A 20705-nucleotide genomic window follows, 5' to 3' on the forward strand; every position below is an offset into this window, starting at 1 on the left:
AAATAATCAAAAATATGTTGTTTCATTAGTCGTTTGGTCATTAGAATAAAATGTGTATCCCTGGTTCAGATTCATAAAACATAATCTAGCCTTCTTGAGCATATTGGCAATGAAACCAGTGGCTCATTAAAAGTTATTTGCACACCTGAGTTACTGCTTTTAGCTAGAGTTGAAAACAGTCTTCAGGCCTGTGAAACAGGAGCTAGATTACCAGGGGCAGCTAATAGACAGCAGAATTGCAGCAGAAGGGACAGCTTAATTAGTAGAATGTTAAGACCATAAAAAGGAGAGTGGGTCATAAATCCACCACTTGGGCCCATAAACCCATAAACACCTCTGGAATGAAGAATCTACAAGGAAGGGGGTAGATTATAATGAGCCATGAAGTCGATTGACCCTGTCATTGCTGCCTGAATAGAGATGCTGCTGCTTTGGGTGCAGCAGGAATCAAAGGGGAACTGCACCACTGCACATGACCCCCCAGATCTGCCCCGGTCATATATGCAGCAATTTGCACCTTGGAATGTTGCTTTAAGTTAAGATGTTGGCAGTCTCTCACACAGGTCACATCCACCAGGCATACTCCATCATACTTTCAGCCTTTGCACCTGTAAGAAGTAACTTAAAAAAAAAGAATGAAAAACAACATTCTGGAATAAGCACATGGTTTCAGCAACTGAGGGGCCCCAGGCATTGCTACTGTGGGCAATACTATTATTATAACTAAAAACAGAAGATTCAGGTGAACATGTTTTGTGTGGGGTGAAATAGAAAACATGAATGTTCAGGGATGAAGGGGTGGCCATGGAATTCAGTCTGACTGTGCCACAGAGCATCGATCTGAGTATCCCACCCATGTGTGGATCTAGAATTCTGAAAAAGGGGGTGCAGAAGGTGAGGTGCCTCATACATGTAAAACAACACCTATTTTTGTCCACTTCAAAATAAACCAGAAGCTTTACTAATAAGCTGGGGGTACATTAGCAAAGCTTCTTGTTTAATTTTTAATAAGTGTTTATTCCGTTTTTAATGGAAGTTTATGCAATTTAAGACTGAGTCAAAACAAAATATCGCATCATTGGAATGAGTTATAAAAAATCCCATCTGCTGGGCGGTGAAATAGCATCTTTGTAAGTAGGAGCAGGGAAGGGTTAGCAGCATGGCAGAACAAAGGGATAGCTTGATTGGTGCAACATCAAAACCATTAAAAGAACAGAGGGTTGTTAACACCTATGGGATGAAGAGTTTAGACAGGAGCAGTTAGATTACAATAAGCCATAAATTCAAGCCTATTTGACATATCTGGAACACAGGCCTTGTGCCCACAGAACAAGTTACCTCCCCCCCACAATAACAGATGGGGCTATTGGGTATGCAATAACTGAATTTGTAGAACAATTAAAAGACAAAACAGCTGGGAATTCAAGTCACTCCCTAGGCCCTGCCTGACTAGAAACACTGTGGCCTGCCACTTGGGTGGAGCACGAATCAAAGGGAGGTGTGATGGGACCACTGCACACCGCCCCACTCTGATCAATTCCTAAACATTTTTAAAAACCCCACAAATGCATCAATCCCTGAGAGCCCCTCATATCCCCCTCCCTCCCCAAATTCACCTGATATCTCTCCTCCTCCCTCAAGTTTCTTGCCTTCTGCACTTTCAGCTGCCTGGGCGGACTGAGGGGTGCCAGCTTGGCTCTGCTACTAGGGGGCTAGAAATCTGTGGGGGCTGCCCTCCTTTTTTTTTTTCTTTCAAATGAACTGGTCACGCAACGATACGCCTCCAAGGGGCTGAGTGCACCCAGGGCCAGCGGCTTTGCAATGACAGCAGTGGGAACAGCACAGAACCCAGCGGGACTTGACCCAAGGCTGCCTGTGCAGGCTGGGTGGGAGGCAGCACTGCAGCCAGAGAGGTGCTCCCTGTCATTCAGCTTCCAGCACCTAGAACAAGGCTGAAGTGGGGCCCTTATTCCCAGTACATTATTCCCAGTTTCCAGTTCCTTATTCAGTGTTCCTTTCTCAAAGCTCATCTTTACACAATGAAAGGATGTTAGTAACAAAGCAGGCATACTAGAGAGTTAGTATTTCATCAGAAATGCATATTTACTCATACCACCTTGAAACAGTATCAGGTATCAAAGTCCATCACCCTGAATATAGAACTGAGATGAGGCTGGGATTACGGGACCAAACCAAACTTGAGGTCAGGCAGCAGCCTGCCCACACTTCTTCAGAAGGGGCTCCCGACAGTGGAGATGAGTGGTTTGGGGTGGCCCGAAAAGGATTTTGCCCCATAATCTCAGTCTAATCCCAGCTCCGTTTTCAGGCCCAGGTGACACTGTACGTGTGTATAAGGAAATACAGAGCTGTGAGGAGTGTTGGTTGTAGCTGTGTTGGTCTAAGGCGGGGTGGGCAAAATGCTCGATCCAGCTGGCAGCTGGACTCCGTTTCCCAGCAGCCCCTGCCCGTATGGCTTGAACCAGTCTCCATGGTGACTTCAGCCCACCTGCCTGGGAAAGCTCAGGCTGGGGTTGCCATGGAGACCAGCCTCAGCCGTGCTGGCAGCAAGCAGGGGGCTGCTCTGGAGCCACTGGGAACCTGCGATGGGGGCAGCTTGCTCCAGAGCCAGGGCAGAGCCAAGATCTGTAACCTGCATGCTCTGGGCAGGGGCGTGCAAACAGGGGATCACGGCTGTGCCCGGGCTCCTCCAGCAGTAACAGCCTGGTCTGGAGCTGGGGCACAGCCATGATCCCCAGCTTGCCCACCCCTGCCCGGAGTGTGCAGGGTACAGATCTCGGCTCTGCCCTGGCTCTGGAGCAAGCTGCCCCCATCGCAGGTTCCCAGTGGCTCCAGAGCAGCCCCCTGCTTGCTGCCAGCACGGCTGAGGCTGGTCTCCATGGCAACCCCAGCCTGAGCTTTCCCAGGTAGGTGGGCTGGAGTCACCATGGAGACGGGCCCAAGCCATGCGGGCATGGGCAGCTGGGAAATGGACTCCCCGGCTGACTAGATCCGGCCCATGGACCATACTTTGCCTATCCCTGGTTGGTAGACAAGGTTCTCTAGCGAAATCCGATACCTTTTATTAGACCAAGTAAAATAGTTGGGAAAAAATCTTTGCAAGCTTTTGGGTACTGAGGAGAAGTCCCCTTAATAAATAATAAATAAAAATAAATAAGTAAGTAATAAAACATATCGCCTCTGACCCAAGAGCTTTGTTATTTTCTGTTTCTGAGACCAACACAGCTATAACATATATCCCTGAAGCATGGAAGATATATTTAGGCATTTGGAACTGTAAACTTCATTGCTAACCATGGAAGAAGACATTTTTACCTCCCTGTCTGACATAGGACACCTCCAAGGAAGAAGCCTGCCTAATCTGCAACATCACAGGGCCACTCTCTCATAAAAGGACTCTGAGGTACCCAGGGGAACAAACTTCCACCCTCTACCTCTCCTTTGCAAACTGAAGTTTCTTTTCTACCTAGGAGAACTTTTGCAATCTTTGAATTCTCCTCAGCCTAAAGAAGGGGGTTTGTACTGAAAGCTTGTGAAAAAAGAAAACTTTTTTGCTGCTATTTAGTCGGTCTAATAAAAGACATCACCTCTGACCCAAGAGATTTGTTTATTTCTTAGCCCAATATGGCTAAAACATATGCTTCTCAAGAAAGGTGTTCATAGGCAACGTGGGGGGGGGGCACATCCCCCGGCGAGATTGGCTGCTTCCAACATCTGCAGTTAGTCACCGCTTGACACTTCCCCCCCTCCCCCCCGCAGACCGCTTGGCCTGCCCCCACCGCTGATATCACCACAGCCACCTGCGGGCATTCTCAGGAGGCACGAGTCATTCATGAAAGTGTTTGTACCCAAAAGCTTGCAAAGAAGAATTTTGCCAACTCTTTTTAGCTGGTCTAATGAAAGACCTTTGATTTCCCCAAAGATCCTATGAAATAGGAACATTCATTTCTACCCAGGAGAACTTTTACAATCTTTTCACTGATGCCTGGTGAAGGGTGTTTGTGCCCGAAAGCTAGGGTGGCCATCATAGAGGACATGGACGACTGGTGCCACCTTAGTCGGGGGGGTACGGGAACCCCCCCACTGCCAATCTTGGTAACCGGGGGGAGTCCCCCCCGTGGCCAGTCTCACTGACGGGGGCCGACTGTCCTCCCATGGCTGATCTGGAGGTGGATGATTACTGTGGCGGCTTCTGGGAGTGCCACAGTGCTCCCACCCCCCAACTGGCACTCTCGGGGGGGCACCAGTGCTCCCACCTGCGTCCTCTGCCCGTCACCTAAGCGGGGAGTGCAGCCAGTCAGGGGTGCGCCGGCGCTCTCAGGCGGTGCCCGTGCCTCCCCTACATGTTGCCACAAATAGAGGACATTCTGGCTTTCTGCTCCTCGTGCCCTCTATTGATACGAAACCCAACGCCTTTATGTCCTCCACTTTCCATAACAGCATCCGGTTTTGTATCAATTGAGGACAACAACCAGGCTGTCCCCTATGACGGCCACCCTACCAAAAGCTTGCAACGAAAGACATATTTTCTATTTTTTGGCAAAACTCTCTCCCTCTAATCTAAGACATCACCTCTCCCACGAGCCCGGACTGATGTTTTGTTTGTTTTTTTTTACAGTTGTGAGGAAACTGCCCCTCTGGAGCAGGCCCGGGTGGCTGGGACGGACCGACCTGCGAGTGGGTGAGTGAGTAAGGAGGAGGCTGGAGGAAGAGTCGGGCGAGAGGCGGTGGGAGCACGAGGCGCCCATTCGCACCTCCCGCACCTACGGCCGGGCCGGGCCGGGCCGGGCCGCGCCGCGCTGGCAGTGGGGCTGGCGGGCGGGGCCGGCGGCAGGATCCGGGCGGGTTTCCTGCAGGCGGGGGCGGGAGATTTGGCGCCGCGGCGGCTGCAGGCGGGCCGGGCCGGGCCGGGCCGGGGCATGGCGCTGGGGTTGCCCAGCCGCGCCGTGTGCCGGGTCCGGCGGGGCGGCGGGCGCGGGGCGCTGCTGGCGCTGGGGCTGGTGGCGGCGCTGGGCTTCCTGGCGTGGCGGCGCGGGCCGCGGGCCGAGCCGGCGGACGAGGCGCGGCCGCTAGTGCTGCTGCCGCGGGAGCTGCAGAAGCCAGTGTACGAGAAGCCGCGAGCGGAGCCGGACGCGCTGGGAGAGCTGGGCCGGCCCGTGCGGCTGCAGCTGAGCGCGGCCGAGCAGCGCCGCCAGGACAACAGCGTCCGGCTGCACCAGATCAACACCTACGTGAGCGACCGCATCTCGCTGCACCGCCGCCTGCCCGAGCGCTGGAACCCGCTGTGAGTCCGTGGGGCTGCACCGAACCGGCCCCTGCTGGGTGGGGGGCAGGATTCCCACGAGGCAGGTGCAGAAGGAGGGGCCGGTAGGTCATGACCCACCTGGGCAGCCCTTCTCTTCCACCCCGCGCCGTGCTGAGGGGTTGTCGTGCACTTAATGAATGAACTGTGCTGTAATTTTCGATCCGGTGCACAGGGATGATCCTGCACTTGGTGGGTGAACCTGGCAATCAGTGTAGACCTGGCAGGGCTGCAGGGGGTTTAGCCCGCAGTCAATGACATGCAAAGGGGTTATCCTGCAGTTGATGGGTGAGCCCTGCAGTAAATGTAGGCCTGGCCCACATGCAAAGGAGTTATCCCACAGATGAACCTCACAGTAAATTTAGACCCGGCATGCATGCAAAGGGGTTATCCTGCAGGTAATGGGTGAACCTTGCAATAAATGTAGACCTGGCATGCATGCAAAGGAGTTATCCTGCAGGTAATGGTTGAACCTCACAATAAATTTAGACCCAGCATGCGTGCAAAGGGGTTATCCTGCAGTTGATGGGTGAACCGTGCAATAAATGTGGGCCTGGCACATGCAAAGGGATTATTCCGCTATTAACAGGTGGGCTGGGCAAAATATTGAGACTGCCTTAGGTGCAAAGAGATTATCCCACTGTTAAGGGGGAACCATGCAATGAATATAGATTGACCATATGCCTGAAGTGGTGACCATGCAGTTAACAGGTAAATCATGCAATAAAGTTAGAGCAGCCACAGGTGCAAAGGAATTATCCTGCCATTAAGGGGAGAGCCATGCAATAGATGTAGACCAGCCATACATGAGAAGTAGCTAATGCATTATGAAAAGGGCTGTGCACCTACAAAAAAGAGCCAAACCAGCAATGGAATTTATACTTGAACATGTGTAACAACTCCAGAACTAGTTTCTATCCAGTTTTAATTTGAATTGGTTGCATAGCCCCTCGCAGCACCTGCAGGGTTTGAGGAGAGGGGTCTACTCCAGGGTATTTCATGGGCAGAGATCAGGGTGTCTGGGCTGCACTCCTGAGCCCTTCAAGGAAACACACCTTGCCTAGAGTCAGACTGTGCTGGAGGTTAGTACAAGGCCCTGCGAGGGTGTGGCTAGCATAGCAGGGCATATCATATCAGAAAGAGGGAGAGGGCTGATGCAGCAAGTTAAACAAACACATCTAGTTTTCCTACACTTTCCCCCCTCCCATCCAACATACACACACGTCACTGCTTAGGAGGAATGTACCTCCCTGGCTTGTTTTCTAGCTACATGCTGCTGCACCTGCCTTAGTTCAGTTCTGTTGTTTCCAGTGAGCAACCTCTAATGATCATTTAAAAAGCGCACAGAGTTTATGAATGAGGAGGATTGTTGGTGTAGTTGGCTAAGGGTTGAAGTAGATTCACCATCAGCAGCCATTTTTAAATCAAGACTGGATGCTTTTCTGAAAGATACACCAAATGGGAGCAAAATGTAGACCACTCCTGTGGCTTCTCTCATGCTACTGAAGATCAGACTAGGTGATCACAGTGGTTATGGCCTTGCTTCCTGTGAGTCTGTACTCCACAAACCTTTTCCTTTATGCGCTCTCCATCTGTGATCCCATCATGTCCTGGGACTAAACTTATGTGAATCTGTGAATTTCCTTCTGGTTTGAGCCAAACTCATCATCTATCTGACCAGAAAGGAGACTCTGGCTAGGGAGACCCCCAGCAACTATAGGACTGTTTTCCAGTCCCTCACCCATTCGCATCTGGCAGAGTTCAGTGGGTAATATCCACTGGCTCCTTGATGCATTTGAGGACGAGTGGCCTCTATTCAGTGCCCCCCTTGAAGCACACTCCTATCCCTGTTTTTACATTTGTTGTCCCATGAGATCGATTGTTGTGTCCTAATTAAGGGAGGCCTAGAGTTTTCCTAGTGGGACTAGGCCCACTGAACCATAGCACAATAAATAGTCCTGCCACTGTATATATAAACCAGTGGTTTTCAACCTGTTTGACTTGGGCACCCCGTAGGAAAATGCCAGCTCTTAATTTCACTTGATATTTGACCACAGAAAAATAATACAATAGTTCTTCTGCTGCAAAGAACTCAGAAAGACTACAGCAGGGCAGATTGGTTTTAACACTGTGGCTTACTAGTAGAAATCTTTGGGCTTATCTTGTAAATCATGTTTGCACACCTAATTGTGCTAACATTTTTGGTTCCCTGTAGCATCCTTGAAAAGATCTTAAGGCACCCCAGGATGCTGCAGCTGCCTGGTTGAGAATTACTGGTATAAATTACTCTTTGCTCACGGTCATGTCTCAATATTGTCCATACTGTGAGTGATCTACCAGCTGACTGGAATGGTGGTTGTTTTGCTTTTTTTTCTTCCAAGCCATCAGTAAACATGAATAATAGTATAGGATAAAGAGGGTGAAGAATGCCACCAGATACCCACATGTTTATCTACATGATACTAATTTCTTTGTTGTATAGTTACATTTTGAGGCTTGTTAGCTAGCTACTTCTTAATCCATTTTTTATGCCTTTTTTCTGTTCTGGGTCCTGAAGTGGCGATCATGCAGTACTAAATAATATCCGCTGCCTTTATCAACCAAGCCTGTAATAATATGAAAATAGTAGGGCATCTATTCCTCATTCCTAAATCAACATTGATTGGCATTAATTGTATTGCCTTCTTCATGTTTTATTAATTGAGACTCCTATCAGCAATTTAATTATTTTGTCTCAGATTAATGGCCTCTGAGCCTGACATCTATTATGTATGTAGCCTTGTTTAACCTTGGTAAATCCTAGTGCAGCATTAGCTTTCTTTCTGGAAGTTCACAAACTTACTGAAAATCAACACTTTTTAATGGTCTAGATCTCTTCTGGCAGCATTTTCAAAACTCTTGGATGCAAGTTTTCTAGTGTAAAAATGTCTAATTTTAGAAGCCAGTTTTTAAGATATTCCTGAGTTACTGGCAATGAAATGTTTCACCATCATCCTGTACAGTGACTGCCTCTCTGCCTGAAGGAGGTTAATGCGAAACTTTGTGGGCTGGGCCCACGTAATTAAAAGGATGATAAATAGGCCTGTACAGTGACTGCATCCTGTAACCTTTTTCTCAGAGACCATAAATATTATATTGAACAGTTTTATCTTTTCTTTATAATTATCAGTAATTCTCCTGTTTCCACCTGAGAATGAACCAATACAAATAATAGGGTATTTTTATGACTAACTGAAATTCTGTTTGTCTTTAAATCTGCAAGCTGTATATTTTTCTCTGTCTTTTGCTTTCCTTTTTAATTTTCTAGAGTTCCTTGCTCCTGTTTCACATGCATTGCTATCAGCTTCCTCTTTCTTCCATTTGTTATGTATGGTCCCCTTTATTTATTTATTGTGCCTTTACTACCCCTCTAAGTTTGTTGGCTGTTTGTTTTGTTTTGTGTTTTAAACCAGTACATCCTCCCCCTCACCCCCTTCTTTCTCCCATGATTGTGGATTTTCAGATGCCTAGTAACAATCCATAAATAAAATTTAAGTAGAAAATTTGGTACTTTCTCTTAAGATATATCACATCATTGTCATTGTGTTTGTCCTCATGAAGTTGATATTTCTTAAATGTATGTATGTGCCTTTGCATATGTGCACACACTCGCATCTATAACTACGTTGGATGTGATTCTCTGAACATAGCAAGTATGATTGAGTCAGGAAGACTTGAATCTAAGCCACCTGTTTTTTTTTAGGTCTGTGACTAATTCTCCTTTACCTGTCCAGAGGAGATTTAATGCAGCTTCCCTCATGTCAGATGAAACAGTTCGATAGAGGATAATTTTCTCACTTGTATGGTTAGAAGGTTCTGCTGTATTCCAGTTAGGAGGCAGGGAGAGACAGAAGGATTCTCCAGGCTTGGTCAGTCATCCAGAATATGGTACAAAGTGTGATGTGTGGAGCCTGCCATTTGAAAACTTAGCTAGGAGTCTGGGAAAAACCCTCCACAAAGGACTTAATTCACAACAATGGATGTATACTGCCAGCCACAGGAGGCTGCACTCTGCAAAGGGATGTCCTCTGACTTGAGAGGTTGTATGGTTGAAGCTGAACCTGTCCTGCCATTGGTCTGTGTTGGTACTTGTAATGGACTTGTGCATGAAGAAACAAATAGGTCTCTTTTGCATATTGTTTGCCCTTGAGTTGATTCTTGCTTTACTAGTTTACCTGTTGCCTGCATGTAGATGTTGAATTAGGCAAGAGAGAGCATAAATCCTTGTGGCACCCTAACTAAGTGGTGTGGTGATGGGATGATCACATCACTGCTCTTCAGGTGTGTTGTCCTAGAAAGGAATAAGTCGTCTGGGGCATTCCATTGGATTCTTTTGGACAGGGGAGCAGTTTCTCATGGTCAGATGTTCCATTGCTGTCCAAAGAAGAACAATCAGCTGAGCTTAATATTTCTTTGACAAAGAGTTTTGTATGCTTTCTAAGGGGGAAGACCAGGACTTGAGCTGTTGACACAGTAAACAGAAGGGTAGGGAACAGGAGGGTCAGGAAAAGGAGAAGGTAGTGTACCTGACATGTGGGGCCCTGTTACATCTTGTATACGTTTGTTCTTCTCATTCACACGTCTCTAAACAAAAAAGTGAGATGAAGTGAACTATCTCTGTTTGTAATACTTTTCTGTTTATTCCAGGGTTTAGCTTGTGTCTTCCCCTATGTTGCATTCAGAGCACCTCATTCTAAATTGTGATTGTTCAAGGATCTGTTTGTTATAAGGAGCAAAGATTGAAATTACAAAATCCATTTGAAAACACTAAAAAATGTTCCATCTGTGGCTGGCCAGAAGACTATGCCATATACCTCCTAAATGTGGGATTTGTAAGTAGTTTTAGTTCTATACTGTTCCTCATCAAATATTTTTTTGAGTTCTTCCCAACCTCCCACCCCTTTTTCATTTCTCTTGCATCCTTTTACCATTCTCAAAGAGTCTTTGATGTATTGTGTTTGGACCTGCAGGTTTTTGGTGCATTATGCCATTTAAAAAAATACGTACGTGTGTATATATAAATATAAAATTAAAACTTTTAAAAAAGATTTTGGTCACTTTGGAGGCAAAATAGTATTTGTTGCCATTTTGAAAAACAATATATTTTTTCTTACTGCAAGCATTAAGAACAAAATGAATACACTTTTCATTCATTTGCAAGGAAATTTTCTGCTTGCAGTTCTGTGTAAAACTTGTATGCCAAAATAAAGAAGTTTTATTTTACAGATGTATATATTTTTAGAGGAAAAATATTTTATGTAGTTAGGACCATTTTAAACAGTCATTAAATAATTGGACCAAAGATACAAGTTTAATGTACAAGTAGGCCATTCAGGCATCCAGTTGTCACTAATAACTGTGATGACAAAACAGTGGAAGACAGTCTCACCTGTGACCCAGTAGCCAAAAGATTAAAATTAAAGGCAGTTGGTGATATTTTGTCATATAAAGCATTGTTGATGATATTGGGAGTAGTTATGAATCAGAAATGTAGGATAGCCCTATGTCCTACTGACAGTAAGTATAGACTGACTTTTCATATTTGTGTGAGGATAAAATGGAGCACCAATTAGTGGGGAGCCACTGTGCTGTAGTTGTTTTACATTCCTATCTATTGCAGCAACACAGTTTGTTGCTACCACTGGTGATGAACCTCTTAATGTGCTTATAAGTAAGCATCACGTTAGTACCTTTAGTACAGAAATATAGACAGACCAGGATAAATGCATTTTAGGTTAATTTCAAGAAGTTGATCATTAAACATCACCTATGACCCAGGCAAGCTTATTCTAAAACATTTTGGAAATCCTGCTTTGTATAGGAATTATTACAAGACTCAGGGTGATTACCCATTGTGTACAAGATCAGAGTAAGTGGGTTATTTCATAATACCTCCTCTAATCCTGACTTCCTACTCCCCATCCCCTCCCACCCCCCAACGTCCCCAAAAAACCTGAATCTGATTATTGGAGGTTTGCCTTGAATTTGTCCGCTCTCCCACTGCTACAGTAGAGAAAATAAATCTGGGGAGTTAGGTGGCCCCCTTGACCTCTGCCCCCCCAGCTTTGTCCCTTGAAGGCCTCTTCCCTCCCACCCCCACTTACTGACAAACTTTGCTGTCCCTGAACACATGGAAGTGAGGGGCTAATTTGAGAGCGCTATCTTTGAAATAAGTGTGCCGATAGTAATTTACATATAGTCAAATTGCTATTTTTACACACAAACTTAGTTCATCCAAAATGGATACATGTTGCCTTTTATGAAACTGCTGCAAGTTTTAACACAGGTACTTCATACACACTTTTAAGTAGTACTTGTATTTGACGCTATTTATTTCTTTACTTAAATCCAATGAGCATTACACAACAATAAATACAGGCATACAGTGCACAAGAAGAACTAAGCAAACTTTAGAGTGGAGCAACAGGCATTCTCTTCAGGCTGTTTGTCTTTCTTTAATTTGCTTACTAGCTATTATCTAACTTGGGACCATCTCCCGGTTTCTAGCTTTCTTAGTCTCCTTTTAAAGAGCATCCTTAAATTATAATTTCTATCACTACATATGGATTTTTTCCTGGACAGTAACTTCTGTCCTTAGTTTATAATAGCTCAACTCATAACTGATAATACTGTGGTTTCATCACAGTTACAAGAATCCACTGCTGTTATCTGCAGTTAGCGCTCCAGTATTTTTGTAGAGCCATAATAGAGAATTGTTTTTCAATCAGATTTTTAAAACTGTATGTAGCTGAGGTACCCAAAAATGCCTGGGCATGCTCAGATGAGTCCTGAACATGTTTTAATATGTTGAGGACTATTTCTTGTCTAGAGTTTGAAGGCATGCATCAATTAAAAATATTGTTGTTTTTGTTTAGTTACTTATTTTACAGTATTGCCTCCAGTGTATAAGCAGTATTTTTGAGAGGGGTGATACTTTTTCAGTTTCTGTTCTTTTTCATATCTTTTTCATAGCACCACCATGCTTTATAGCTGAACTGATTTTAATCATTCAAAGGCCCGGCCCACGAACACTGTCACTGGCCCATGATCTCACCCCCAGTGCCACCCATCCATCCTATTCCTGGATGCTGTTCCCCCCTCCTGGCCTGAGTGCAGAGCAGAGCTGCAATTTGTTGCCTGCATGCCCCTGTGACAAGTGCCGGTTCTGCATGCGTGGGCATGCAGGGAGTGGATTGCAGCTCTGGCCCCGTGTTGTCCCTACCCTGTGATCCCAGGGTCTCTTTGGAGACTGACTGGGACCCATGTGGGCAGGGTGCAGGGCTAGGCGGACGGGAGTGGGCCACGGGCAGGCAGGGAGCTGCATCTGGGGCCAGGATCTTGGGGCAGTGACAGGGTGGGGTCAGGGCAGAGCTGCAATCTGCTCCCCACATGCTCCTGCCCGTGGAACTGACACAGGGTCTTGTGGGCAGCAGACTGCAGCCCTCCCCTAGCTTCAACCCCATGCTATCACCACTCCAAGATCCTGGACACACCTCCTTGCCCACCCACAGCCCCATCCCATCCTCCTAGCTGTGCTCCCTGCCTATGTGGATCCCGCCCCTGGTGGTAGGTGTGGGGTGGACAGGCTGGGGTGCCCAGGCAGCGGTCTGGGTACAGTGGCAGCTAGAAGGAGCTGCCACTGCTGGGAAGCGAGTCTGGCTGCTGCACCTTCACTGCATGCCCAGGGGCAGCAGGACTGGCTGCATGTACCACAGTCTGGGCTGCCCTTTGTACCTGGGCTGGGCAGGACCAAGGGGCCCACCATGGGCTTGGCAAAATCCCTCAGCAGGCTGGATGTGGCCCATGAGTCATAGTTTGCCCATCCTTGCCTTAATGGCCATTAGTTGACACATTATTAAGCAATCTAAACAATTAATAAGTTCATTCAGTTTAGAGTTTAAAGTAAAGCTATATGCAACATGAATTGTAACTAATACCAACTATATGCACTTTATTTTAAAAGACATTATAAAAAGGAGTTTACTGAAACTGAAAGTTAACCTTGAGACAGGCCATTCATCATAGCTATTAAACTGCATTCAGTGGCAGTTGCTGCAGACGTTCTCTGTCTCTGTGGGGTGAAGACTTGTTTATACACTGAGGCAGCACACTCAGCATCTACTGAATTCATTGGAATGGTGAGGCAACGTCTTGCCATGGCACAGAGATGTGGTAATGGTCACAGACAGAGTCCCAGAACACAGGCATCCAGCATTCTTTGACAAAGTTCACATGAGCAGTACATCTGTTGGTGTGCTCTTTCCGTCATCCAGGGGCTGATTTTAGTAGCTGAGGGTTGCAGCCCAGAACAGGCGCCTGGTTGGGGTCCAAAATGTGAACAGCACTAAGGAAGGAGGCAGGCAGTTGTCTGAATTGTGGTGGCCATGGCAGGTTGTACCTGTAGTACTGGTTCAGCTTCACAGCTGTTGCCTGGAACAGGTCCTGTCTCTGCTGGTTTTCACAAGAACAGCTTGACAGTTCTTGTGATTCCCTATCTTTGACCCAGCTTATCAGATCCATTACCTTCTTGTATGCCTAGTAGATCACAACCTGCTGTCCTTCAAACAACATTAGACACTTCATGAACTGGGTGACATTTTTACTTGATCTTGAATGTCATCCCATCTTAAGAGATTGCAAAGCTTAAGCATCTGCTGTGTGTTGGATGTGATTTCCAGCTCCTTGCTCACAAATTGCTTGTAGTACTGCATATGCTTGGCATGGTGATGGACTATGTTGAACCATGAATTCCACCTTGTGAACTCAGGCTCTGGTGGCAGTGGTACAGTGCCATGTGAGTCCCCACTTTGGCTGGCAATGGACGCCCTGTACTGGACCTTACAGCCTGGACAGTGTTTGATGGCTTTCTTGAAAGGGGACGCCAGACTGTTGACATCTGGGAACTGCATGCACTAGATATCACTTACTAAAGACAGAATGTGTGCAGTTGCGGGTGACATGAACTGCATTGGGCAGCATTCCTTGGAGCACATCAGAGAGATCCTTGCACATGTACGTGGTAGTGTTGGACAGGAATGCTGAGATCTTGTTAAATTCTAAGCCACAGTGACGATTAGCTTTACTACAGCTTAAGACATGGTAGAAAAATTGACAGACACGAGGCGGACCAGTTCTGTTTGAAACACGGACAGGTCCTGATCTATCCGACTTCTCGGTACATATAACTACATGCTGTATATTTTATCTCAAGGGTTGGTGGCTTCATCAGCCACAATGGAGAAGGATTCATACTCTGCCCGTGTAGACTTCATGGACTGTACATGCAAGGCAATAACTGCAGAGATAGTTTTGGCAAAGCTTGCTGGCACACAGAAAACTGCCAGGATTTGGCACATTTTGGTTCAGGTAGTCCTTTAACTTTGGATGATCAAGTTTTTCCAGGGGATTGTTTTGCCAATGCAAAAGCCTCCACAAGGGAAAATGTGGCCTCTTGCCTTGCCAGGCTGCTTTCTTTTGTCCTTTTAAAGAGCGAGGACATGGTTGCTTGTTTCTTGCTCTGACCTTCAGCCTCTGCAACAGCCTTTTGCTTCATGTGTACCTCACACTCTAAGTGTTGAGCTATACTGGTTTACTTCAACAGATCCAAAGCAACATTGTAGCTGGTATAGAACAGTCCGCTTCCATCTGCAGGCAAGATCCTTGCAGGATACTGTTTTACAAGGTCCAGTATTGAAACGTATGTGATTTGTCTTGGAGGATTTTTTTCTCGCGGGATGTATTGAAGAATCCTCCTCAGGCTGCAGTTTGCTGTATCAGCATGTCTGTGGCTGCTTTAAAACCCTCCTACTTCCCCAGCTGGAAGTGCATGCCCAAATACCGGATCCCTGTGACTGCTTTGAGAATTAGGATGGTTTCATATTTGTTGTGCACAAGTATAAACATGCTTCTTTTAAAAGTAGTTGTTATTATATTTATTTATTTATACATTGTTTTTTGTATCATGAAATTAACTTTTTATTAGGGGACAATTGTGGGGGTCAGCCTGCTTTCATTTATCCATTTTTTTTCCTGAAAACAGATCCCTAACTACATAGCTTAGTCCTTCATGTAATATTGCTTTCTGACAAAGGTGACGGACTTTCTTGTTATCTAGGCAGGATCCAGGTCTCAGGGCTTCTTGTTGGCTAGAGCTCATGGTGGTGACAGTGCTTGTTCCGCCTGACGCATGTGGCAGTCACAGCTCCTATCCCATTGCATTCGATGGGCCCCATGCTGGAGCTGCTGCACCAACATCTGTTTCAGTCTTGTGTGGCAGCTCCAGCTGGAGCGTATGGTGGTATCCATTTTGGCTCCAGGTCTGGCTGAGGCATATGGTGGCTGCAGAAGTGGGGCCATTGGGCAAGGAGCTGGTGCTGTTGTGGTGATGGGCAAAGCAGCTGAAGGGTGATCGGGGCTATGTCAACCCTCATTCTGCCTCCTTCCACCCATCTTCATGTCCATTGGGGCATAAGAACCCCAGGCTCCACAGCTGGCTGTGACAACTTGTGACAGCTCACTGGTGGCCCAGAATGCCAGATACAGCAGCTCTGTGGGCCAGATCTAGCCTAGGGGAGTATGCTTGACACTCCTGTTTTATAGTATACAAAACTCATATTTGCAACATGCACAATGCTAGATTGCCATCACATTTTATATTAAATATGGTCAGAACTTGAAGTGAATTAATTACATTTAAATTGAGAACAAAGTATAAAATAGCTATTTAAGAAGCTTTTCAGTGTTGCTGCTTCCCACTTCTACTAGGTAAGCAAAACCAGAAACTCTTCTTTATCAAACAAGTATGCAGAACCCTGTACCATGACAGTTATAATACTATTTAATGTCTAACAGTATGCTGCTGCACACAGACTTTTATCACGAATAATTAATAGCAGTACATAATCTGGTGTTATTACAGATGAATACAAAATCTTGAGGTGGCTTGTTCTCTTGGTGTATTGAAATGAAAAATAGGAAAACCAAACTTTAAAATATGGTTCTTTTGGAGACAAAATATTAACAAGGTGTTTATGAGCTCTTAGGAATAACTATAACATTTTGATTCTGACTGTGTCTATCGGTTGTACTTAAAAGAATTATATATATTGTGATGCACATCTCTAAAAATGGAGCATCCACTTGTCATGAAATAAAAAGGTGGTATCCATAAATTTACTGATACAAGGATTTCCCAATAGAGCTAATTTCTTTCTTAAACTTAGGAATTTCCTGTTATTGATTACTCTTTAGATGGTATGCTAATATCTAGTCCATTGTAACACTTGCTAACAGGTTTTTCCTCGTTAACGTTTGGGATAGTTTGCTGCTGCTGTTTAAACTTTATAATTCTTACATTATTTTAGTGAATACCTTTTTTAAAACCAAAATCCTTTGCAAAAAGGAAATAGAGAGAATGGCCCTCATAAAACAATAAAGCTCATGTAAATACCCTTATCTGTATTTTTTGTGTTAAAAATAGCCATTATTTGACCTTCTTAAAATCAAAGAACGTATCTGAAAATGAGTAATTTTTATGTTATCTGTATTCCCAAAACCTATACTTCCTTTGGATTTAAAAAAATAGTCCTGCAAGTTTACAGCTTTTTGTTTGTTTGGAGTCACACAGGTCAGTAGCTCTCAGGGCACCCCTCTAACTTCTTGGAATTTAGTGGCACCCCATTTAAAGGCTAATTTATTTCTTACAGTGCTTACCTTTTCACACTCTGCAGCACCCTTAACAGGATCTGATGGCATGGCAAAAAAGGGCAGCAGTAGGGAGGGCAAGAGCATGGCAGTGTGTGGTGCACAGTATTTGGAGTGGTTGGGACTGTTAGGCAGGGCAGACTGGGGACCTTAGGGATAGGACTCTGGACCAATGAAGCAGGCAGCTGGCCTTGCAGGAGGTATAAGGGAGTAACCGGAAGGGGTGGGGGAGAGGAATCTGGTCCAGAGGCTGGTCCAGATGAAGGTGGCAGGGGCAGAACCATTCCATGCCCTGATCTTTCCATGGTCTGCCCCATGCTGTAGCTGAGGGGGTAAGTGTGGCTTGTGCCACACTGCTGTGACTGCTTCTCTGGGAGCTTGAATGCTAGACTGTTCTCCACAGGCCCTCCCACCAGGAGCATGGAAGGAGTTGGGGAAGGAGCCAGGCTGAAAAAGTGTAGCCCTGAATTTGGCTGCTTGCCTATGGCAGAGCATGCCCCTCAGAGCATGGGGTGGTTGATGCAAGTGCTGCACCTGTCAGCACCGCTTATTGCCCTGCTCCTCCCACGCTCCCAAAGATGTTGGGGGGAGGGCTGTGGAGAGTACTGCTTGGATGTTGGGGCAGGCTCAGGTTGTCTGGCACCTGGAAGATTCAGACATTGGGTAGGGGAGCTGCAGAGGAGCGGGGCTGCAGCTTTCCTCAAAGGATCTCATGGCATCCCAACATGTCACAGCACCCTGGTTGAAAATCACTGCCACGGAGAGAGGTAGTCACCCTTGCTGGTTTGAAGTAGCAGAGCAGGGTTTTTGTCTCTGCAGTGCTACCTTGCCCTGCTTTTGCATCCCAAGATTTGTTGAGCCCAATCTTTATTAAAATTGAAGAGGGCTTTCTATTTGAAATGTGACACTAATCTATATTCCTATGATGAAAATTACCATATTTACTCAATTCGAAGGTAAGGTCTATTTCTCCATATAATGGAGGGGGCACCCTTCTGTCCCAGCCACCAGCAGAGAGTTCGGGATTGAGAGTATGGTTGGGGGTAGAAAGGTAAGAAAGGTTTATTGTCTTAACAAAAACAGGACTACGCACAGATAACAAAACAACAGACAGACAATAATAATTCGCATCAGCAAGTTATCGGCAGTCCCCTCTGATGCCTGATATACAAGTTTCTCTTCTGCAAAGCTCAGTGAAGTTGGCCGTCCCCAGTCAGCGTTGTCCGAGGGGTACTGGGAAGGACCCTGGTATTCAGTCCTCGGGCTCCTCAAGGTCCACGGGTGCATTGATCCAGGCCGGCAGCTAATCTTAAATCAGTATTTCTTTCACAGAGCTACATCTTGCTTCTGAATGATTTCTGGATGTTGCAGCCAATTTATAACTTCTGAACTGTGCTGATAACTTACAGCCATTCAGATTCTTTTTCCTTCAATTGTCTTTAGACTGACCAACAGCAATACAAGCCTTGCATTCTTTTGATAAGGTTAATTTTAACTACCCCACAGGGCCTTACTGCTTCAAGGCTTTGCTAAATTTACTAGGCCTTACTTTATACAAGGCCTTACTACATCTTAAACTTAATTAGGCTCTTAGCAGCAATGTATAGCTTAAAACAAATACAGAAAAACACTTGGTCTAATCTTCATAGAGCCTTCAGCAAGCACCTTTATCACACAGACATAATTTTCAGCTGTCACACCTTCGTCTTAGAATTGAGTACAAGGTGGCAGGGGGCCAGGTAGCTGCTAGGGCTTTGGCTTCAGCCCTGACCCCTTTTTATCAGATTCCTTTTTGAGTTTCAATTCACCAAAGAGATCACTGTCTAGCCAAGCCACTTCTGCGCTTTTCCTTCTCTGTCACACTAAGATACAGGCAACTCCTGCTTAGCGCTCTTAATTGGTTCCTGAAAAACCAGGTGCTAAGCAAAATGAGCATTAAGCAAAACCAAAAGTATTTGACGACCCAAGATGGTGACCGCAATTGTTTTAAATGACCCAAGATGGCGATCACGAGTGTTATAATGAAACTCTTTGAGCGCTAAGTGAAATCAGGTATCAATTTAAAATGAGCATTTTAGCGAAATAGCGCTAAGCGAAACAGCATTAAGTGGGGGTTGCCTGTAGCTTGTTCCTGCACCCTTAATATGGCTTCCTTAAAGAAAAGCGAGGTCTTCTGGACTCCATTTCCCCGTAGACTTGTCTTTCAGGGTATCCTGGTCACCAGTTCCCTGAAACTTTGTTAAAGTCTGCTTTTTTGAAGTCCAGTGCCTTTATTCTGCTGCTCTTCTTCCCTGCTCTAGCTCTCTCATTCGTGCACTCGCGCTTGTTCATTTGCTCACTCGAAACAGACATCTTCAGTGATGCATGATTGCTGATCATGTACCAGGGATGACTGTAGACATTGGTGTCCCAGCTCAAGGTGTCTCTTCATGCAGGGGAAATCCTCACTTGCAGATGTACCACCTGTGCTGGGGAGTGGGAGCATCCCCTGTAGAGGATTTCCTCATGGGCATCTACAAACGCAGAGAAGGGAATGCGAGTCCCCCTTCCATGCTTGTAGGCACACACAGGGAAATCTCTGCAGGTGATTTCCCAGGGCATTTCTGCAAGCATGGAGGGGGGCAGATTTCCAATGGAGAGGAAAGGGGTCCGTCTCTATGTTTGCAGCATGTGCTCCATGCTGCTGCCAGGAATGTGTGCTGGCAACCTGGCACTCATTTTTGGCAGCAGCATGAAGCACAGGCTGCAAACACAGAGTGGGGAACTCCTGGATGATTCCTCCTGCCCCCTCACACTTGTAAAGGTGCCCGGGGAAATACCCTGCAGTGGGTTTCCCCTGTGCACTATGTGGGTTATGTGTCTGCAGATACCCTGATGTTTCCCACTTATCCAGACATATCCCTGAAGAGATGCATCTGGGTAAGGGGGAAAGCTGAGACAGGCACTCCCAAGGCTTGAGGAGGCTGATCCTGCCAGGAATTTCTGGGGTGTGCAGGACCAGGCCCCTCAAGTTGAAGAAGCTCTTGTTCCAGGGAGACTGGGGAACCCAAGCAGTTTCAGACTGCCCCAGCTCTTAAACCATTAACAGACAGACATGGGTATCACTAAAGTGGCTCAGTCTATTACTTCCTTCTGCCATAACCACAAATTTGAGTGTTTGTGGTGTGACAAAAGGTATGGACATCTGTTTGCTTTCACTTTGTGCCACCCTAAACATTTTTCTGGCAGTACAAAAGTGACATCTGTTTCCACGCTATCATTTTGAGATCATTGGCACCAAGTTACCTTCCACCTTCACATTCTCAAGCAGTTCCTCCCTGATTGCCAGCAACAAGTCCAAAAGGACTTTCCTCCTACTTGGTCTCCCATCACCTGTACCAGAAAATTACCCCTGTATACGCTTAAGAATTTGCAGAATTGCTTGTGCACTGCTGTGTTTCCCTCCCAGCAGATGTCACCATAATTAAACTCCCTTGTGAGAACCAGGTTCCTGTGGTTTGGAAATTTTCATTAGTTGCTTAAAAAAGGCTCATCCACCTCTTTCTCCTGGTTTAGTGGCTTATAGCAGATGCCCACCATGACCTCCTGCTGTTCTCCCCCCTGATATTTTTACCCAAAGTCTTTCAACAGGCCTACCTTTCAC

The 20705-nt window shown here is 45.9% G+C and overlaps 1 protein-coding gene across 1 annotated transcript in view; it reads left to right on the forward strand.

Moving 5' to 3' along the window:
* Positions 1–4922: 4922 nt before the first annotated feature.
* The window catches only part of GALNT12 (polypeptide N-acetylgalactosaminyltransferase 12), an 80198-nt gene continuing 64415 nt past the window's right edge, over positions 4923–20705 (forward strand). Inside the window, exon 1 of the mRNA XM_019491080.2 lies at positions 4923–5302. Within this exon, the coding sequence (XP_019346625.2) occupies positions 4938–5302 (365 nt within the window). The 5' untranslated portion in view covers positions 4923–4937. The remainder of the gene's footprint in view (positions 5303–20705) is intronic.

This window comes from Alligator mississippiensis, chromosome 3 (assembly GCF_030867095.1).
Source record: "Alligator mississippiensis isolate rAllMis1 chromosome 3, rAllMis1, whole genome shotgun sequence".
Taxonomy (NCBI): Eukaryota; Metazoa; Chordata; order Crocodylia; family Alligatoridae; genus Alligator; species Alligator mississippiensis.